The sequence below is a fragment of the Eptatretus burgeri genome, chromosome 6 (assembly GCF_056783735.1).
Source record: "Eptatretus burgeri isolate ZD-2024b chromosome 6, Ebu_testis_v1, whole genome shotgun sequence".
Lineage (NCBI taxonomy): Eukaryota > Metazoa > Chordata > Myxini > Myxiniformes > Myxinidae > Eptatretus > Eptatretus burgeri.
In genome coordinates this window covers 72,076,267-72,091,100 of record NC_140966.1, presented here as the reverse complement: position 1 = coordinate 72,091,100, position 14,834 = coordinate 72,076,267, and the positions used below count along the sequence as shown (strand labels likewise).

Genomic DNA, 14,834 nt, shown 5'->3' with positions numbered 1-14,834 from the left:
TTCTCGACTTGTGTTTGGCAGTGGCGCTTGTGGAGAAAATGGGGGGGGGAGGGGTAGTAAAGGGTTGAATGAAATGGGGTACTTTAAAACAGCACGTTAACACAGCATGCGGAGACTGCCCGTAGATGTACATGAGGGGTAGAGAGGAGAGGGTTTTGGAGGAGATAAGTATGAGAGGGGAGAGAGGCAGTATGAGGGGAAGGGAAAGCAGCATGAGGGGAAGGGAATGGCGATAAAATGTGCCCAAACAGCCACATTTTCTTTTGCACACCTGGGTTCCATATAAAACTGGGTTAGAGCATTTAAACCCCACATTATCTTCCTGGCAAAGGCTTTCTGCATGCATGCGCGCATGCTCACACATTAAGTAAACTTTGCACCCCTCCGGTAAGCTCACTCCAAATCTGATTCGTACATGCTGCACTCTGGGGAAACTATTTTATGTCCCAAGTCAAGGCACTGTTGAGCAAGCCCAAAAAAAAATTGGTGAATTAAGACCCCAGCGAGGGACAGTGAAGTGACGAAGGATGACTCTTGATGAAGGATAATTAAATAATGCTGTTAATTATCTTCAAAAGGGGTGTTTAAATTAACCCAAACACCCAATTTTCACTCATGCACGCCCTTGTATTTCTTTGAGCATGCAGTCAAAGTTTGGGGCCTCAAGGTTTCATGGTTTTGGAGTAATGGAGGAGACCTTTGAACTAACAGACCAACAGACAGACACCCACTGTAACTGACATTTATTAGTATCGATACATTTCAGGATTGCAAAAAGAGAAAATGTAGAAACATTAAATATCATTCACATCACATCGTGTTATGATTTCCGAAATGTAACATAACATTTCGGAATGAAAATACATCCAAGAAATCCATACCCAATGGCGATGATAGCAAAGATCTCTGTTGTAACAGCAAACTTGCCTTGAGTGCTGCTGTAAGCAGGGAAAAATGCCAAAATTACCATGAGGCAAAAAAGGATGCTGAACCTGATGAACTTAATGTCTTGTTGAGTCGATATTTCCTCGTGGACAAGGCAGACGACAAATAAACAAAATATGATTAGAATTCCGAAGTAAACAAAAGCACAAATATCCCAGATTAAAGATGCTCCACCACATTCCAGAGCTATCACATCCACACGAGTTTCTGTCATCCTTACAGGTCGAGGTTTTCCCACTAAAGCCCAAATTAGACAGAAAGTAAATTGAGGAGAAACACAAAGTGTCCCAAGTAGTAGTGGCTTTGGGAAAATCGTGCAAGGATTTTTTTTAATGAAGATGGCATGTTTGGAAACTATCAGTTGAATTGTTGTAACAAGCACACAGGCAATGGCGAGGGTTAAGACAGACAGAGTGAGAGGATGGCGCATCTTGCAGAGAAAGTCTGTGGGTTGTCCAACAAAGGTCACACTACTTCCAAAGCACCCTACGATAGCTACAAGCATGATGCAATAAACTGAGAAGTTTGTAGAATTCATAACAGATCGTTTCCAGAATTTTACCAGCAGCCCAGCAACCATAAGTGCCATTACATTTCCAATCACAACAAATCCAAGTAAGGAGAGTGTCAATGGATCAGAAAAGGAAAGAAATTCCATTGGCATATGCACACAAGCACTTTTGTCTTCACGAGGCCATTGATCTTTTGGGCACCGTAAGCAATCTGGAGAATCTGAAATGTAATGACATGCAAATTTATTGAAAGCAAAGCACAAAGTTAAAATCGCTCTTCAAGCAATTCAGCCTTCAAGGCAGTAAGATGGCTTATTGAATTCAATGACAGGAAGTATATATCCTCTTCAAATTTCATGTCAATCGGATGAAAATTGAGAATTTTAGAATTACTAACTTAGTTGTTGACCTTTGGCCTACGTTGACCCTTTGGTCCTTGTTGACCTTATAAATAATTGGTTGGTTGAATTCAGTGACCTTAAATATAAATCCTCTTTAAATTTCAAGTCAATCGGATGAAAATTGAGGATTTTAGAAATACCACCTTTGTTGTTGACCTTGGGACTATGTTGACCTTTTGGTTAATGTGAACCTCCAAAATAATTGGATGCTTTAATTCAGTGACCTGAAATATAAATCCTCTTCAAATTTCAAATCAATCCAATGAAAATTGAGGATTTTAGAAATACCACCTTAGTTGTTGACCTTGGGCCTATGTTGACGTTTTCGTCCATGTTGACCTCAACAATAATTGGTTGGTTTAATTCCATGACTTGAGTATAAATCCTCTTCAAATTTCAAGTCAAGCAGATAAAAATTGAGTATTTTAGAAATACCATCTTAGTTATTGACCTTTGGCCCACGTTGACTCTGGTCAATGTTGACCTTAAAAATAATTGGTTGTTTGAATTCATTGACCGGAAGTATAAATCCTCTTCAAATTTCATGTCAATCTCATGAAAATTGAGGATTTTAGAAATACCACCTTAGTTGTTGACCTTGGGCCTATGTTGACGTTTTCGTCCATGTTGACCTCAACAATAATTGGTTGGTTTAATTCCATGACCTGAATATAAATCCTCTTCAAATTTCAAGTCAAGCAGATAAAAAATTGAGTATTTTAGAAATACCATCTTAGTTGTTGACCTTTGGCCTAGGTTGACCCTTTGGTCAATGTTGACCTTAAAAATAATTGGTTGTTTGAATTCATTGACCGGAAGTATAAATCATCTTCAAATTTCATGTCAATCTCATAAAAATTGAGGGTTTTAGAAATACCACCTTGGTTGTTGACTTTGGACCTATGTTGACCATTTTGTCCATGTGATCTCACAAATAAAAGGCTTCTTGAATTCATTGACATGAAATATATATCCTCTTCAAATTTCAAGTCATTCGGATGAAAATGAGGATTTTAGAAATACCACCTGATGTGTTGACCTTTGTAGTCCATTTGCCGTTATTATGTGTTCCATTGTCAACCTTGTTGATGTGGAAAGTGTATGGTTTTATGATTGTTTTGGACTAACATGGGTCCATTAATAAAATTCAGGTTGGTTGCCGGGGTGGCTACCTTGGGGAACTCCTGTAATTTGCATAAATTCAAGATGGCCGCTACAGGTCAGACGATGGGGCTAAGTTTTTAATTGGTCAACATATAATCCTGTGCAATACCTCTTTTCCATATGATTTTGACATGAGGAATTCAATTTTGGGGTTATTTTTACATTCAGGAATAAATAGAGGTTCACATGAAATGTCCATGACTATTTTCTGCTGAAAATTATGCAACACCAATGCAAAAGTGAAGTCATGAATGGTTCACAACAGTATGTTGATAATCAGAAAGCATACACATTGTCATGTCATCATATTGGACATCTGAGGAACAGAGGACATAGAGCCTCGTAGACAACTTGCGCATTGCTCATTCCCATTCATTGTACTCGTCCCCTTCCATATCCTCATCTCTTTCCAGTTATGCTTCGACACTCCCTTCTTCCACTTCACTTTCACTGTCCTCCACAGTCTTGTGTGGGTTGAAGCACTTGTCACTGCAACCACAAGTGCAGTATAGCGTGCAGATCTTTGCATGGTGACAACTGCAACTTGCAGTACTGCAGGCCTTCCCCTCTGCTTTGCATCCACACCGCACAACATCCATGAGGTCCAAAGGGGCTGGTGGAGTAGCAGAAGTTGCTGGCACTGGGATTCCATCTCTGATGTCCCATCCATATTTTGTAATGTCAAGTTCAGGTGGGGCCTGCTGATCAGCTGATTTTGCAAGTACTGTCTGAAGATGTGCACGCAAAATATGTAGGAAGAGATTGATCTCAGTTGGCGGTAATGCCATGAGCTTGAGGGATTTTCCAGACTTCCTTGTGTATATATAGTACCTCATCTCACTCATCGTGGTACCTTCTGGCTGACCATACAGGGCACAGAAGAATGTCCGCCCTGCTTCCATGAGCTGTTCATGGCTTGCGTTCAGCTCGCCAAGTGCAGAGTACAAACCAGGGAAGTTGCCAGCTCTCAGTATCTTCAGGGCTGACACTTTGCCCTTGCCGTATGGGTATGACGTGGTATCTGAGCCAGTGATGTAGTGCATTCCCAAAAGCTGCAGACACTTGGGGCCAAGCTGGTCACAGGTGGTGTTGATATCCCAAATTGCTCCATCCCACCTTTCCATCTGCACTGTGGCCTGGATGTTGCGCTGGTAAACCATCAATACAAAAACATCAGTGTCATCAGAGAGGATACGTATCACTCTTGCATTACATTCAGCAGCCATGAGCAGGTGTGAGATCATTGTAATGTCTGCTTCATCATGGTTGAACGCACCATGGCTTCGGCTCTCCACAGTAACTCCTTCACCAAAGTTATAGGTACTCAAAACCTTGGACAGCTGCAGCTTGTTCTGCTTGTTTTTCAGGATGGCGTCTCGACTCGGCAGGGGTGTGTTTATTGTGAGGTCATAGTTGATGGAACCAATGCCTGCACGCCTCACTTGTTCATGGTCCTTTGCAGAAACATCATAATATTTGTCAAAGACCAAGATCTTCTGACCAGTAATGGTACACAGCCTTGTCTTGATGGACTCAACTAAGACTGACACAGTTCCCCTGAAAGGCCAGACAATATGATCGAGAAGTTGGCTCGCGTCAACAATGGTAACATCTGGTTACAGAGGCTGTTGTGCCTGAAAACAGAGTTTGTGTGCCAGTGGTGCTTTGTTGCCTTTCCTTTAGCACCCATATTCATCAATCGGTGAGGGGGGTACTGCGCAGAGCTCAAACTGGAAGATAGGTCCTAGCTCCATTTGTCTTTGCTGTCCAATAGTCAGCAGCCTGAGGAAGATGGTTTCTAGATCAAAGATCGTCTTGTCCCCAATTTTCACTCCTTTCTGTAAGTGCTCCATTGTCTTGATGGGGCATGAGATGGTTGCATGGAATCCACCTGGAAGGGATGCATGGAACTCTGCAACCATTTTCTGACCTATAACCACGGAATCCTCAACATTCACTTCAGCTTCTCGGGAGCAATTCGACCATTGGCAATGTTGTACAGATGTGGTGAGTGATTCTCAAGAGGATGAGACACATTCGACAATTCAAGTAAAATCCGGCGCCTCTCATCTGCATCAAGTTCTCCCCTCTTCTTCCCCTCCTTCTTGTGACGTGGTCCGATTCTTGTGTCCTTTTCTCTCACTTGGTCTTCATTGTCCTTGTTTGAGGAGTCAGGGTAGATGTGCTCCATTGTATCTGAGATGTAGGCAGTGACAGGAAATGAATTTATCCACTCTGCTACCATCTATGGAGAAAGTCATACCCTTGAGGCCACCCTTGCCAATTCTAATAGCAGTTTGTTCACCGAACTGATCAGAGCTCACACTATTCCATTGCCAGGATTGCCAGGAACTCGAACATTGACCTCAAATTTACTTCTAATCACAAAAATAAGGTTAAATATCGATTCCTCTTGCCCAAATTATATGGAAAAGATGTCTCATGTGTAATTTAAAGTTCATTACCTAAAAAGTTATTTTTTCAGCCCGGTCGACGACGGCCATATTGTATTTGTGCAAAAATAACAGATTTCCCCATGGTTTCCATCCGGGCAACCAAGCTTAATTTTGTCTATGCATGCCTGTGAACAAGAAACCACCATAGAACCATAAACTTTTGAGGACAACAAGGTTACTTCTCTGACAAATGGACTATTGGCCTATGTTGAACTTTTGTTCGATGTTGAACTTCAAAATAATTGGTTGGTTAAATTCAGTGACCAGATATATAAATCCTCTTCAAATTTCAAGTCAATCGAATGAAAATTGAGGATTTTTGAAATCTCACAGAAGTTGTTGACCTTTGGCCTGTTGACCTCAAAAATAATCGGCTTCTTCCTTATGACAAACTCTGCCATGTGGTGAAGCTAAAGTAACGGGACTGACTTCACAGAAATTTTATTCCAAAAAATATATTGAAATCACAGCTTGTCCCCTTCAAAAGAGTTTCCCTCCAGTCTCACACACTTGTCCATCATCTTCTTCCAAGCTTCGATGGACCCCCGGAAGGCTTCTTCTGGAATCCTCCAGAGCTCTGGTGTCACGGCCCTTTTGATGGCCTCCACATCAGGAAATCGGTTCCCCTTGATCACCCCCTTGAGCTTGGGGAATAGGAAAAAAATCACAAGGAGCCAACTCTGGTGAATACAGGGGGTGCTCCAGAGTTGGCACGTTCCTCTCCGCCAGAAACTGATATATATATATATATATATATATATATATATATATATATATATATATATATATATATATATATATATATATATATATATATATATATATATATGGATGCAAGCAAAAACGACATAATATACATACGACATATTATAATAACGATATAATATATAACAAACGACATAACGAAAAAAAGTGACCGAAGCTTTTCGTGCAGCACTCCATAGGGTAAAAAAATTGCAGCAAGTGAAGAAGGAAGTGAAGGCGTGTGCTTTATACGCAGGTCTCAATGAGGTAGACGCTGATTGGTTCAGCTGTAATGACATCACGGTTAATCCGAACACCCATTGGTCAGCTCATCATCTTCACCTCGAGCTCCCATTGGCTGGAGCAGAGTTCGTCGATGTTTGACGTTTGCAACCACATCCTTGAGAGAGTGGGGAAGGGTTTCCCCTAAGGTCCATTCACCATTTGTTACCGTATTTCCCTTGATCTTTCCATGCTGAAAGAGACACAGAGATCGTACAAATTCCTTTTGACGACATAGTATTGGATCGGAGGTAAGGATGAAGGTTGCTTCCAACATACGTAAAGGAAATGAGCTCCGACCTCCGCTCAATATCCTGAACATATCTGCATTGCACTGGTCTGCACAGAGAGGGTTTGTGGTATAGCCTGCGGGCATGCAGGGCGGGGCATGATGAGGGGAGGAGTGGTCGGCGTGGTCATCGGGTCTGCAAGGGATATAAGGTGTGCGCGCCGCCTGAGGTGTTGTAGGAATGCTGTAGTCGCCCGGCTTGTGCGTGTGCTGCATACGTAATAAAGGGGAGCCGCGGGCAAAGTACGCCCGCGCTCGCGCTTGTGAAACACAGCCCGGCTCGACTGTTCCCCCGCTCGTGTCTGCCTGCTAAGCATCTTCTATTCAGTACACCACAGTTGGCTGACGAGGATCTTCGGATCGGCGTGTGCAGGGCGGCAAATGACCCGTGCGGTTCCAAGCTACGGAGCCAAAGGTCTCGCCAGTACGAGCATGGCAGAGGGTCGGTGCACGGCGCACGAACGCGTGCCCGCCTTCGTCGGAATCGACTTCGGCCACGTCGAGTGGGCGACGGCCGCGCTCGGTGTTCGTTTTATTGAGGCACGTCAGATCGGGGGAATGATTTCTGCAGAGCCACGGCTAAAGAACGAGGACACGCGGTTCGGCTCGAACGCGGCGTGGGACGTCGCGCGAGCTCTGAAGAATGTCCGGGGTCTTGATGGTCGGGGCACAGCAGATGGTCCGGGGGTCAGCGCGATGGGCCAGGGCGACCCGGAGCGGGAGATGCTGCCGGAGTTGGACCTGCTTCCAATTGATCCGGAGATGACAAGATCAGTGGCAGGGGAGGTTGAAGTGATCGAGGCACTGACCGGGTGTCGAATTGAGTCCACTCGTGCTGCCCGCGCATCGCGCACGTACACCGGCGAAGCGGTTGCGCCGCTTGCAGCGCCCGACGTCTCGGTGCTTTACCGGGGGCGAAGCGCCCTACTCACGGTGTTTGGGGTGCGAGGGGAGGGGCCCGTCCTTTTGGGTCGGGACTGGCCGGCGCACCTCGGGCTGGATCTCCAGTTCGTACCTCCAGGTGTGCCGATGCTCTCTTCGATGCTTTTGTCGGGTACCGAGGGCGAGGTTCTGGCGGCGGGAGCCACGTCGATGCGACGGGAGCGGCCGTTTGTTGCTGCCTGCAACGGCGGTGTGCGGTTCGGGAGCAGCAGGGGCCGTGCCAGCTCTCGCGCGTCGGCGGCGTGCATGATGCGAGGTGCGGTGTTGTTCGAGCAGCTTCAACAGGTTGCGGTGAGCCCGTGGCGTTAAAGGAAGTCGCGAGTCACAACATCGAGTCGACAACCAAGAGACGGACTCGTGATGGGGGTTGTGGGTTGCTGTTCATTGCATATTTGTTTTTCCTTGCTCTAGTGATGCAGTTTAACGTTGTTGAGATAAATGCCAGCAGTTCCCGTGTGAGAGTGGGTTTGGTGGAGATCAATCGATGGGATTTGTATTATGATCAGTGTGATGTGGGGGCTTTGAGAGAGGTGGGGGCGAATAAAGAGGGTTTATTGGCCTCCAGTTGCCCCAGGCCACGGGTAGTTGTTTTGTCAGGTGCTGGGATTTTATCAAGAGAACGCGCTGTACGGAAAAATGAGTTTGCAATGGTTCAAATGTTATTCCTATTGATTTATGACGAGCTTATGGTTGAAGTGTGGTTTAAATGGGATTGCTACCGTCTAGCTGCCGTGTGGGTCTCGGAGATCGACTCGGAGCCAAGACTGGTGCGCTGGTCGGCGTTACCCCCACCTCTGGTTGCGGGCGCAGCTCTCTGTGTTCGCTCAAGGCCGTTTAGACGGGCGTTGGCGTCTCAACTGATTGTGGTACGTGGGTTGTTTTGGAACATTGAGTGCGTCCAGCCAGCGGCGCTGTTCAGCGCCCCCAGCCAAGGTCGATTGAGGCTGGCGCTGGCGCCACGGCTTCCAGACAGTGGGCTTCCGGCCTCGGAATGTTTATCTACGTCGGGTCTGCCTGGGGGGGAATGGGCCGGAGGCGTTTGATGGTGCCGGGGGAGGTCGGGAGGTCGCCGCGACCTCGCCGAGGGCCATGTAAGCATGAGCCGCCTGGGGGCGTTTTCGCTGTGTAGTGCTGCTGTGCTTCTCCAGTAGCTCGCTTCCACGCATTATATGATGTGATGTGCTGTTATACTTCGCTGTTTTCTTTTTTGTGCCTTGTCTACTGTTATACCGTAGTCCTTCGTGCTGTTTATGCTTATTATGATGGTGATCATTTAATAATCATACTTTTAGGAGGGAGGAGTGTGGTATAGCCTGCGGGCATGCAGAGCGGGGCATGATGAGGGGAGGAGTGGTCGGCGTGGTCATCGGGTCTGCAAGGGATATAAGGTGTGCGCGCCGCCTGAGGCGTTGTAGGAATGCTGTAGTCGCCCGGCTTGTGCGTGTGCTGCATACGTAATAAAGGGGAGCCGCGGGCAAAGTACGCCCGCGCTCGCGCTTGTGAAACACAGCACGGCTCGACTGTTCCCCCGCTCGTGTCTGCCTGCTAAGCATCTTCTATTCAGTACATCACAGGGTTGGCAACCAGGTGCTGTGCAATGGCAGATGAAGCAGGTACAGTGGCCGGTGGTGGCTGGATATTTCTCCATGCCCGCAATGATTGTGTTCTGACCCTCACAATCTTTCTTCGAATCGCCAAGGGGATGTGTTGTTTGATCCGATCAGCCAATCTTTCTGGCTGTATCAGGATCAGCCAAATCAAACATATTGTATCCAACACGTTTCTGGCTGTGCAACCCCAAGTAATCTTGACCTCTCGCCATTTGCTGATGTCAGTCAACAAGGATGTGTTTCCCACCTCACAAACCAGCAATGTTATTTATGAGTTTAAGTGCCGATGTGAAGCTCGGTACGTGGGCCGCACAACACTAAGATTGGCTGATCCTATGTATATATATATATATATATATATATATATATATATATATATATATATATATATATATATATATATATATATATATATATATATATATATATATATATCAGAGCAAAGTGAGATCCTCCATCCCACCCATGTTACTCTCACAACTGCTGTCTGCTCTTCGAACATCACCCTTCTTTCACCCACTCTCTGATGTCACGCCCATTCGTCATCCACCTCCGGGCATGGCTTGTTGGCACGAAAACTGGGAAGGCGAGGCTTATCGCCTGCTCGCACGTTTAGCTCACTTGTTGTTGTTATAAAAACGTAATTCTTTCATTGCTGGTTTATAAATACAACAACACCGCAATGTCGCCGCGCTGTTAAAACGTAGGAGAAGGTCACAGGGGGCAATTATATACTGGGGGAAATTGGCAGCCATGTTTGAAAAATGGAAAAACTTTGGATCTCTGTATCTCTGAAACTGCACCAAGGAAAATATTGAAACTTGGCACTGCAAGTACTCCTCATGGGGAATGTGTTTTTTTTTTTTATAACATCATCGGTGCCTTAGTTATGACGTTATAATTGCGCATGTAGAATGCTACATCTGATCAGAATGAAATTTTTAGGGGTTATCAAGGGATACAATGGTCCACAGAAAATTTTTGGATGATGTCATCGGTCATGTAATTCGACAGCCATATTGTTTAAAAAAAAAGAAACTTTCACAAATCTTTTTCTCTGAAGTGGTTGAACAGATCGAGGCAAAACTTTACACATATGACCACCTATCCACGAGGAACAAAAGTATCACACATATGATGTCACATGGTTTGGCAGCAATATTGGATTTACCTTAAAACCTATAAAAAATCGTTTTCTCCAGAATGGCTGGACAGATTGTGGGAAAACTTCACACAAACGTTCCCCAAGCCATGGGTGTACAAGTTTGTTGAGGAATAATTGATTGGTCACATGATTTGGTATCCATATTGGATTGAAGAAAAATATTAAATCATGTTTTCTCTGGAACCGCTTCATCAATCGATGTGAAACTTCAGATTTATGATCTTGTGGTGATGCGGAATACATGTTTTAAATTTCAACTTGATCAGATACATGGTCTGGCAGCCAGGATTATTACATTTTTTGATATGGGTTCTTTTTTTTTGAATAAGGCTCACTTGGCTGTGCCTGGATGGCTTTGTGGGTAGAGGAGTAGCAGCTGAAATATGAATCCTGTCTAGGTTCCTCCTGATGTCTTAATCTTTGCTTTTTGCTTGTTTGGGTTCCTTCTGATTACCCCAATGCAGTACTGTACCTATTTGGTCTTCCATCCATCCATCCTTTGGGACTATACTCTGTGTAGAGCATTGGTGCTGCTGAAGCAGTCTCCTGGGTGATTGGGCACAATCCTGGATGGGTCAGGATCCTAGGATCTCAAGCCCAAACCCACCAACCTAACGATGAAGCCAACACCAGGCTTACTCCTGCAGCGGTAGTAGAGAATAGTAGTTTGTTCTGATCTAGCAACCTATTGAACAATGGGGGTAATCTTTTTATTTTGGGACCTTGGTTTTGGAGATTTCTGACACTAAGAGAATATTTCCCAATCTAGTTTGATTTTACTCAACCAATCTCTCCCCAATAGGCATGAACATGTCCCCTTTACCAACAGAAGTTCCATCAATATTTCTGGGTTACCTGTGTATTTGACCGGTACCTTTACACAACCCAATAGAGGAACTAATTGCCCTGTGTAACTACGCAGAGTTATGTTTGCTTCAATCAAAGGATACTTATGCAGATTATTAATATAAACAGTCTCTGAGATTGTTGAGTGTGATGCTCCAGTATCCAGATATATTGTGATATCACAATGTCCGACAGCCACCTTTACCTTGATAGGTTTAACCTTATTGTGCGAGTCATCACCATTTTGGTACAAACCAAATCCTTTGTGGTCTCGTTCCATGTCTGATTCATTATCACTGTTTGAATCAATCTAGCTTGTGGAACTTACAGATTTTAAGCTGAATTTTTTCTGTCTTCGATTCTGTTGATGGTTGTTCCCTGGACATACCTTGGAAATATGTCCCTTTTCATAGCAGGTATGATAGTTCACATTCCTGAGTCGGCAGTTTGTTATATACTGAACAAATGCCTTCATGTCCGCATTTCAGTGAAGGAGCCGGCCCGAGTGAAGGACACAGACACCATGGAAGGACGCAACAGCAGGACCTGTTTATTATAATTTGGTCTTCCATTTTATTTAAATTGAATTTATTTTAATCCCATTCTAAATTCAATTGAATAATTAATAAGAAGAAGAAGAAGAAGAAGAATAAACAAGAGCTCAAGTGAGCACAATATAGGCCTGAACAAGAATTGTGCTATAACATGGAAATATGTATGCAGAATTGTGCGACTACATGGAAAACAGCATCCTGGTTGCCATGGCAACCACTTTAGATGACGAACGTATGTTGCGACACACCGTCTCCACAGTCTGTACCTATGTACCAAATATGAAACGTGAAAGTTGAGAACTTTGGGAGTTAGAGTGTGGACAGGAACGGACGGATGGACGGACAGACGGATGACCGGTATCACATAATACGCCCCGATATATATATATATATATATATATATATATATATATATATATATATATATATATATATATATATATATATTGTTGTGGTTACCACATTCGCAAACCACCATTCAGGTCCCTTAGGTGAGGTATCTCGGTAAGTACATGTGTAGTTAGGCCCAAACCCGTTGTCTAGTGGGAATACATGTCATTTATGCGTGCTGCGACTCTTCAGGATAGCCGTTTTTCTTTTGCTATCTTTATTTTGGACCAACCGCCATGATTACCACCACCAGTCACAACATCAACCACCAACCACAACGCCGCTTCACCACAACCGCCACGACCTTCCCGTCACACCTCGCAACCGTCGCATCGCCACCGTTCTTGCGCCGCCTGTGGGTACCGGTGTTGGACTCGTGCAGGGCGCGCGCCGAACAGCGTGTACAAAATCACGGATTTTGTGCTTCAGGAACGGATCAAAAACGACACACGCCCACTTTTTGCCGTCCAATCGGTGAGCGAGGGGTGAATTGGCCCCGCCCCCAGGGCGATCGATATATGCAAATTTATGGATCAAAAAGCCTTCACGCCCACTTTTTCTCGGGCCAATGGGGAGCGAGGTGAAAGGTCAAAGGGAGGGGGTCAAAGGCGAAGCTACGGGGCTGATAAAAGGACCGTGTTCGTCAGTCCAGAGTACGAGGAGAGTACGAGGAGAGTACGAGGAGAGTACGAGGAGAGTACGAGGAGAGTACGAGGAGAGTACGAGGAGAGTACGAGGGTAGGAGAGTAGGAGAGTCGGAAACAGAGTCAAGACTTCGCGGGCGGTGGAGTTGGCAAGAAGGAGCTGGTCGTCGTGTGCGTTGGAGTCGGAACGGAGGGGACGGAGCTGTGGAGAGGCGGCGAGGGCAGACGAGGGGGTGCTCGTGTCGTGCAGGGAGCTGCACCCCAGGAGGCCGACAGCGCGACCTGGCCGAGGTGGAGACGCTCGTCGCGGGGCAATAAAAATCCTCTATACCCCGAGCATCAGCAACCCCCTCCTGTTTCCCCCCGCGCTGAGATAGTGCGACCAAGGGGGCCCCTTTCCCACCCCTTACCAGACACTGCCCGCGAGGCCCGCGGGGTTGGGGCGCCATTGCCGCTCCGCGTCTCATCACCAGACGGGTAGGCCGACCCGGTCTCGGCCTCAGGCCCGCCTCATCCTTGAGGGTATTCTTTTCCTTGGTTTTGGGTATGTGTTGTCGGCGCCGTCTGTGAAGTAAAATTGTATAAGTGTTGCCGTGTGCTCGGTAGTCGGTATTAGCTCTGCATTGTGTCTTCTCTTTTATATTTGCTTTTTGTGTAAATTGCATTGTGTCTTTTTTGTGTGCTTTTGGTGGAATTGAATATGTGTGCTTTCCGTTCGTCGCGAATAAATGTGCTTTGTGTTGAACTGTTTCCCGCTTCGCTTCGTCATTTCTTTCTTTGAATCCTCATCTTGCTTCACGTAAAGGGTTGGTAGTGGGCTGAATACGCCCGATAATTAATCGAACCGTCGAGGTCGACGAATAACACCGCTCGGTTATCCTGATAGTACGGAACGGGTCGCTTAAGTGGCCCGTGTCCGAAGTCGACCTGCGGCGAGGTGCGATCGCCCGGTCTACCCTCCGCATGGGTACTTAGGTAGGTCGAATTTGGCGAGCAACCCTATCCCATGCGGGGGCTGATTGGCTCGATCGCGGTGAGACCGAAAGGTCCACCCGTGACTGGTTCCCGGCGTTAGTCCGAGAGGGTCACGACTGGATTGTCCGTCCGGTGGGCGACGTGCCGCGATTCGAGTTACGTGGCCGTCAGCACGCCGGCGGGCGCGAATCCGCAACAATATATATATATATATATATATATATATATATATATATATATATATATATATATATATATATATATATATATATATATATATACATATATATATATATATCGGGCGTATAAAAAGTAATGGGTCAGGGACAGGTATCCGATCAAAGAGGGGTTGCATCAAAGCGGGAATTCTTGGTACCAGATCATCACTGCCAGCAGTTATAAAGTGGAACTTCTAATTATTTCTCTTATTAATTACGTAACACACCAGCACACAAACACAACATAAGATACACCACACAAAAGATGTCCTGGCGAGGGTCTGCATCTCTGATTGTTCTTTTTCTTGTTACCCTTTGAATTATCACTTTTCCCCATCTTTTGATCTTGCACAATATTTTGAACAAAACAAATGAGTCCATCACTTGCAATTTTTATTTTTGTAGCAGCATTACAGTGCATTCATATTTACAGAGAAGATCTTATAAGTTACATTCAATCGGAATGATGCTAAAATATACGAGTTGTTTTACACACTTCATCTCAGAAAATGCAAGACCCCCTCACATCATCTACTCGTCCTTGGTAATAACCCATGTGTACAAGCCGTCCTGTTTTCTCTTGATTGTGGACATAAATTTCCCCTTGTTATCTTTCTCAGTAGTAGTCTTTAGGGCGAAAACTACATGTCCATGTAAATCCTCATGAATCAAATAATATAAAATGATGTTGATGGCC

The 14,834-nt window shown here is 45.2% G+C and overlaps 1 protein-coding gene across 1 annotated transcript in view; it reads right to left on the bottom strand.

Moving 5' to 3' along the window:
• Nucleotides 1-820: 820 nt before the first annotated feature.
• LOC147025036 (extracellular calcium-sensing receptor-like) overlaps nt 821-14,834 on the bottom strand; it is a 33,151-nt gene continuing 19,137 nt past the window's right edge. The window contains exons 5-7 of the mRNA XM_085887065.1: nt 1,508-1,677; nt 1,166-1,182; nt 821-938 (exon numbers count right to left, since the gene is read on the bottom strand). Of these exons, the coding sequence (XP_085743191.1) occupies nt 821-938; nt 1,166-1,182; nt 1,508-1,677 (305 nt within the window). The remainder of the gene's footprint in view (nt 939-1,165; nt 1,183-1,507; nt 1,678-14,834) is intronic.